Source organism: Aphanomyces invadans (assembly GCF_000520115.1).
Source record: "Aphanomyces invadans strain NJM9701 unplaced genomic scaffold supercont1.6, whole genome shotgun sequence".
Taxonomy (NCBI): Eukaryota; Oomycota; class Saprolegniomycetes; order Saprolegniales; family Verrucalvaceae; genus Aphanomyces; species Aphanomyces invadans.
In genome coordinates this window covers 522,066-529,599 of record NW_008580151.1, presented here as the reverse complement: position 1 = coordinate 529,599, position 7,534 = coordinate 522,066, and the positions used below count along the sequence as shown (strand labels likewise).

Sequence of the window (7,534 nt, the reverse complement as noted above, 5' to 3'; positions counted from 1 at the left end):
AAGAAAATATTTACTTTATGAACACAAAATGTAACATCGACGAGCCATAGAGAAACACAATTCATTATGCTAATGCAATACAACATATATATAGGCGTAAATTGCTGTAAAAAGAAAACCTTGTCCAAATATCCTATTCGACATCCAATTTTAAGGAACAAATTATGTCTAAGATTATTGGTATCAATGACGGGCTCAGAGGAGATTCAACAACGTAACGTGTGAAACTACTTCGACGTGAAGTTGGTAGAGGATTTGAATACCGCGTTACCACCCACCTCCACCTCCATGACTTTGTCGATGACAGGATTGTCGTAGGAGGCCAAGCATTATGTCTCCTTCTCGAACTCGCTGTAGTCATGAAGGCACTCCTTGAGCTACGTCTGGTTCGATACAGTCTGCAAATGTAGGCGCTGAAGCAACGTTTAAGACCATATTGATTCACATTGTGTGGGCCTTGTGTAGGGATGTCATCAAGGGTTTTGGCGGTAACCAATAGAAAATTGTTCATTACCGCAAAATCCATATCGTCCTTTTGGTTTGTCAGTAAAGCATTGGATCAGTTGATGTTTTCATGAGCAGCAAATCCGATTAATTGTAATTATCCCATAGTATTTCCAATAATAAGTAATCACTACTTCCTCTGTTCCACAGATCTGGCGACATTTCTCAACTGAGCGACCGCAAAATTTCATTTTTAGTCCAAAATTCATTTGTCATATCACGTTCGAAAGACAATCAAAAGTTAGAGGTAGTCTGCATTGAATGGACAACATGGAAACGTAGTTTTTACGCCCAAATTTGATTTCGTTTCCGGTCGTCAGCGAAGTATAATAAAGCATTGGTTCACTTTCCACAATTACGAGACATCAGGACCTCAACACATGGACATTACATGGACATTTCGCGCGTCGGACTGAGCTCTCGTATGAGACCAAAATGGAGGTCATCACTCGCCTTCTGCAATTCGCTGATAAAGGCAAGTTGGCGCGTGGCACCATCAACTCGACTGCAACGGAGACACGCCTCCACCGCACTACCGTGTCCAAGATATGGCACACGTTCCGCCGAAACGCTCGCATGCCCTCCTCCAGGCCCAGCCGCGTCGGTTTGAAGATGGTCTACACGAAAGATCACGTCACGAACCTCGTCATGGGTGTACCTGATGAACAGCAAGCAACGTTGAGCGACATGTCCGTTGCTACAGGAACGAACATCGGGACACACCATCGCAAGCTCCGCGTCGGCACGATTGAGCGCAAGTCATCCCAGCCCAACCCGCTTCTCACCGACACGGTCGAGAGCATTGAATTTTGGCGCTCACGAATTCCGCCGGCGAAGTAGGTTTCATGTAACCCCGATTTAGCCTGTTATGTTCGAGTTCGACAGCATGTGGGATGATGTTCATCTGGACGAGAAATGGTTCAATGCGGACATCGATCGACGAAAAGTTTACCTTGTGAATGGCCAGCGACGCGCTGCCAAAACCAAGGAGTTCTTCGCAAAGGTCATGTTCCTTACGGTGGTCGCGCGTCCTCGGCACGACTACGAGCGAGGGTTCAGTTTCGAAGGGAAGATCGGGATGTGGCCCTTCGACAGATACTTGCCTACCCTCCGAAACTCCCGCAACCGCCCAATTGGCGCGCTCGAGGCTACATTGGTGAACGTTGATGCTGCTGTGTACCGTGAATTTATGACGACTCGAGTCGTACCTGCTATCAAGGCTCTGTTCCCAAGCGCTAACCAGCGCGTGGTCTACCAGCACGACAACCCCACGCCACACCGTGCTATCACCAACGAGGAGGTCTTGGCGAGCGTCTCCACTGATGGGTGGACGTTTGTCGAGCGGCGCCAACCACCCAACAGCCCGGACCTGAACGTTCTTGATCTTGGCTTTTTTTGCGTCGATCCAGTCGCACGATACAAAATGGTGAGTCGCTCAATCGATGGCGTGATTCTCTCGACCTTGGCGGCCTTCCAGGCGCTCTCATCGGAGAAGATCGAGAACGTGTACCTAACGCTTCAGATAGTCATGTGCTTGGTGATTGAACACAATGTCGGCAATCAGTTTCGCTTACCTCATTTGAAGAAGGATGATCTGCGACGTGCCGGGACCTTCATAATCAAGGTTACCTGCCCAGCAACCTTGTTGGCCCAGTGATTTTCTAACCAATAAAATGCATACATTTCAATTTGAGCCAACAGTAGGGATATGTCCCCAGTAATGTGAAATGTGAGTTTTTCAAAAGTCGCCAGATTTATGAAACAGAGGAAATAGGTCAGAGATCCACGATTTACACGACCTCCGATTTATGAATGATATCAAACCCAGCCAGTAACAACATGAAGCAGTGTTCCTGTTGATGGTTCGTCTCATGGATGCCTGAAGAAATACCTAATACTCAAACGAATTCAACAATCTCGCGTTATTTTCTGCGCTGGTATTAGATATTTAGCCATGTTTTCACCCCACACCATTACATTCGTGATAAGGAACACTCAGGCATACTCCCTTCATTCCAAGATAATTGCGCCAATCAGAATTTTGACGTATGCCTCCCCGAATAAAAATACTGTAATGTCGAACACGTATTTATGATCTTATACAGTTACGTTTGCCCAATCATAGCACGCAAATCGCGTGTCTCACAACCAATCAATAGGCGGAAATTGGAATTGCCGCTCACCAATCGATTCAGGAGAGGGGTTTACCAACAGAACCCTCCTAACGAGCACACGGGCCATCCACAAGACCAACACACACCTGCACGCGCTTACTCCTCATCATCTACACTAATTGGTGCGATTCCAACTTCTCTCATGACGTCAATGACATCACTCGACTCACCATCACACATGACAATGACTTCCAGTGCCTGGGACATCTTTTCGATGCAACGGGCCACCTTGAGCTCGGCTGCGAGCACGTCGATGCTGCTTACTGACTGCGGTGTTGTAGGGACTGGAAGGGTGCGAAGAAAATCTAGTCCAAAACTTTGTGTCGGAGGGATTCGAATGTTGTGGTGCAAGCGACATCGACCATCCAAGACACTTGCACTTGGCCATGGTTTCGTTCTGCAGCGCGTCGGACGGGTACTTGAATTAACTTGGCATTTGCTTTTTCAGCAGTGTAGACCATCTTTCTACCTTCCTTGCCCTTCTTTCTGATGGTAACCGACACCTTCATCTTGCCGTCCACAACTTACTGCTGCCTGGCCTGGGCGAACACTCTGCAGATAGTAGAGTGGTCACAGCTGTACTTGTTCGTTAACAGATTTGAGATACCGTTGGGCAATCGAGCACTGGAGGTCGTGTTGCTGTTGAGCAGGACTTCTCGAAGGATGACCTCATGGTCTTCGTTTGTCAGGTCACGCTTGCCGTTACACAAGTTGAAGGTTGGCCTTAGACTTAATTGTTAAAGTATGCAAAATTCGAGAGGAACTTGGTCGATTTTCCTGCGAACATCCCTCCCATTGACACATGAATCGGAAGGTCTTGGCGCGCTTGTTCATTTGGACCAATCAAGCACGCGAAATTCAACTTTGGGATGGCAACAGGCAAGTTTAAATGTACAGTCGTCCCGGAAACTATAGACGCAGGTGAAATTTGGCAGTTTCGAGTTGTTGAAGAGTGAATTATTCTAAGCCCTTTTGACAGCGCATGTTAAACGAAACAAAACCGTGATAGCCACATGACCTGCAACCAAAATCGAATTCACAAAATCAAAAACTTGACTTTTGAAATATGGTGGTGCCATAAATTATAGACGCACTGAATTTTCGACATTTATCTATCAATTCCTGCCCCTGCACGAATGATGGATGACTTCAGCCATTCTTGTAGGCATGTCATTTACTTAAAATTTGAGGTAGTCCAAACGCACTTCTTCCCATGATATGGCAATTTGACGCTTCAAATCGGCCGTTGTGGCAAATTGTCTGCCATTTCGGTACACAGACCGCGCCAGAACACCCCAGGCGTTCTCAATGATGTTCAAGTCGGTGCTTTTGGCAGGCCATTCGGTGATGTTGACGTTCTTGAGTTCGAGGTACTCAATAGTGTAGCGAGATGAGTGTGTACTCGCGTTGTCCTGCTGGAAAATTGGGTCCACGACGCCATGCTTCTCTCGCAGCACTTGCATGAACGGGAGCAGAAATTGACGAAGCGTTTGGCTGTACTTGTCGGAGTTCTGCTTGCCTTTGAGGATGGCCAGGTCAGTCTTCCCGCTCGCACATATTCCGGCCCAAATCATCACGGACTCGCCGCCCATAACGCGCTTCGAGTATGTTTCGGGATCCTTCCGCAGATTGTGCCACTAATACAGCCAGCCGTCAGGGCCGTCCATGTTGAATTTTTTTTCGTCTGTAAAGTCGACGCGACGCCAATAGTCGTGGTTATTGAGATGCGACTTCGCAAAACGCATGCGGGAAACCTTATGGTGCTTCTTGAAGTGCTGAGTTGGCTTTCGTTTGATGTACTTCGCAAACTTTGACATCTTGAGGATCATTATGAACCGTAGTCATGTGGACAACATTTTCTACTGCTATTGCAATAGCTCTAGATGATATGACTTTCACACAGGCAAGTCGAAAGATCCGACGAACAATTCCGTTTTTTCATTTTGGACGCCCTACCGACTTTTGCTTTTGCTTGCGGGTTCCTCTCGTTGACCAGGACTGTCCTAACAGCCTTTTCGCTTCGTCCAATGGCCCTTTCAATCTCTCGGTTGCTTAGGCCATCTTGCTTTCGAGCAAGAATGGCACCAACCTCGCGCTCGGTCAGTTTGGTCAGTTTGGTCGCCCTTGACATGAAAGCAATGATTGAATGGCCACCTGCGATGTAACAGATGTCGATTATTGCGCACCAACGCATCTGTCTATTTAGGCCATATTTTGTGTTGATATTGAATTTGAAATTCCTGTTTACGTCACTGCGTCTATAATTTGTGGACACCGTCACATTAGAAGAGTCAGTGTTTTGACTTTGTCAATTCAATTTTGGTTGCAGGTCATGTGGCTATCACGGTTTTGTTTCCTTTAGCATGCGCTGTCAAAAGGGCTTAAGATAATTCACTCTCCAACAACTCGAAACTGCCAAATTTCACCAGCGTCTATAGTTTCCGGACAGACTGTATATCACTTGCAAGTACGACGATGGCACACCATACTGCCCGAACCTGACAAGCTCTTGTCATTCATAGACGCCCGTCGGACTCAAGAGCGAGCTTTGACGTGCACGCACATGTCAATTTCCTCAAGAAACACCACCAGCAGTGGGTGACACAGTACCCTACCAGCCAAAAGCAAGGACGCGGATACCACCACCTCTTGAAGCTTCTTCAAGAATTCTGTCGCCGAAACGGATACACTCGTCAACAAGCCTGCAGATCCAAGAAGGTTATCAGCGACATCGAAAGCACCCGTAATGAGTTCGCAACACGCTTTCATAGAGACTATGGTACGTACCCTGACAATTGCGTCTACAATGTGGACGAAACAGGAATCCAGTACGACATGCCACCCCGTTACATCTGGTCTCGCCGTGGAGGCAACGCAAAGCTGTCGGCCGGCGAAAAACACTCGTACAGAATGACTGCGGTCTTGGCCATTCGACGTGATGGAGAGAAGATGCCAATCATGTTCGTCATCAAGGGCCAACCTGGTGGCTTGATTGAACGACGTGAGTTTCCAACGTATCCACAATGCCACTTCTACGCAATGCAATCAAAGGCGTGGATGGACAGATCTGTGTGGCAACACTACCTCTGGTTCGCGCTCGCTGAAGAAGTTCAAGCCCAATCATTCTTAGTGCTGGACAACTTCGAATGCCACGTCAACAAGGAGAGTGTTGCGTCAGCGGAAAGCATCGGCGTGAATGTATGCGCGTAGCCCCCAAACGCTACCTAACATTGTCAACCACTGGACATGTCTATTTTGGCACTATTCAAGAAGCACATGCGGAACTTGTGGGTCACAGAAGACATGGTGCATGACGATGACGTCGACGACGAAGCCTGGATGTCCCCGAATGCTCATGTCAAGTGCCTTACAATGATCAAGCGTGCCATAAGAGCTTTCAAGCTTATCACGGAGGATGAAGTACGTAGTAGCTACTTGAAAGCCATTCCTAAGCTGTAGTCTAACTAGTGGTCGGCTTGGGTTTCTCGTTCGTTTTTTGCAATTATTGGCTTTCAATCATTTTCAAAATAGGTGCAAATGATAGGTCCCGTCAAGGCGGTGATTTTGGCACCGATTTGAGCGAAAACGGAGCAGTATTGATTGAGTTATCGTTAAAATACGATGTCGTCAATGTATACTTGGTGACCTCTTCAATTTGAATTATGGAAGGGCAAATTATCATATTTGAATCCTGATTGGTCAGAATATTTTTCGTATTTCGAACTTTGATATCCAATCATATCACTAGAACTGTGCCGAATATATAACTTCGATGAGCCTTAAGTTCCATCGTCGTCTGTATCATGTCTCCCCTCCGCAAATCTACACAAGCATCGTGGCGCGGTGGGAGTACAGTACGGGTACTGAAATAGTATTGGTTTGGTCCGCTATCAACACCCTGTCGTTCGTTGTTCGCGCTGCAAGTCATCTTTAATTTATATGGCTCTTCACAAGGATTTGAATTCTCTGGATGCATGCTATCGTACGGCGGTTTCATGTGCATAATCTTTCCAAGCAACGATCAGGCAAATCAAAATTTCATCAAACGGGCGATAGTGTCCTTCTCCACATCTCATGAGGACGCCTGACAAACTGAACCGAACACCTTCGATTGGCGCGCAGGGGCTCCAACTGCCCATCGATGTGGAATGACGTGAAGTGTATGAAGAGTATCCTGGTATGCAAGTCTATAACCGCGTGCATTTTTCGTCGTTGCTCCTGTACCAGTACAACGTTCATGGGCTCCAGGCACGTCGCGGATGGGGGATGCCCTGCACCATCCTACATACCCTTTCGCCGTCGTCGGTCGTGCTCGTGTTCGCCAGTAGCCCGACTTCAGCTCTTTGTTCCCAATCCCCTTCGTTGACTATCCAGGCTACTTCGTGGGATTATCTACGCGGAATATTTCGACCGCTCTCAGCCTCCCTTACAATGCATCAAATACGAATTCTGCGGTTTTGCATTCCCCGTCGAAATAGTTTGTGACGCCATGTCTCGCGAAAATACACCCAGTACTGTCTCGTGCTCAACGTTGTACTCTTCGAATGACTCATCGCCGTGAGCCATGTCCTGCGACAAAAACTTGAGCTTGTTGGCTTGATGTAACACGGATCTCACCCTGGTTCTCCAGAACCAGGGTGAAATTTAAACATGGATTGGTTGAAATGTAGCCAATCAAAGGAATCCAACAATGCATTGCGGGCGAGGATTGGCTTCATTAACCTCCGACGATGGAATTCACTGGCCAAACACAAATCAGCCAATCACAGCGCCGGGATTGGACTGGATCATATTTTAATTTATCACTTGTGCTTTAAACAAGTAGTTTGTATATTTCGGTATTAAAATCCGTCCTG

The 7,534-nt window shown here is 47.1% G+C and overlaps 2 protein-coding genes across 2 annotated transcripts; both read left to right on the top strand.

Annotated features, from left to right (window-relative positions):
• Positions 1–939: 939 nt before the first annotated feature.
• H310_03888 (hypothetical protein) lies at positions 940–1,344 on the top strand (the record flags this gene model as incomplete). Its single annotated transcript, XM_008867955.1, has 1 exon — positions 940–1,344. The coding sequence occupies one exon, from the start codon at positions 940–942 to the stop codon at positions 1,342–1,344; it is 405 nt and encodes a 134-aa protein (XP_008866177.1).
• Positions 1,345–1,390: 46 nt separating this feature from the next.
• H310_03887 (hypothetical protein) lies at positions 1,391–2,161 on the top strand (the record flags this gene model as incomplete). The annotated part of the gene is made up of 1 exon (XM_008867954.1): positions 1,391–2,161. One exon carries the CDS (start codon positions 1,391–1,393, stop codon positions 2,159–2,161), a length of 771 nt encoding a protein of 256 aa, XP_008866176.1.
• Between the last annotated feature and the right edge of the window lie 5,373 nt (positions 2,162–7,534).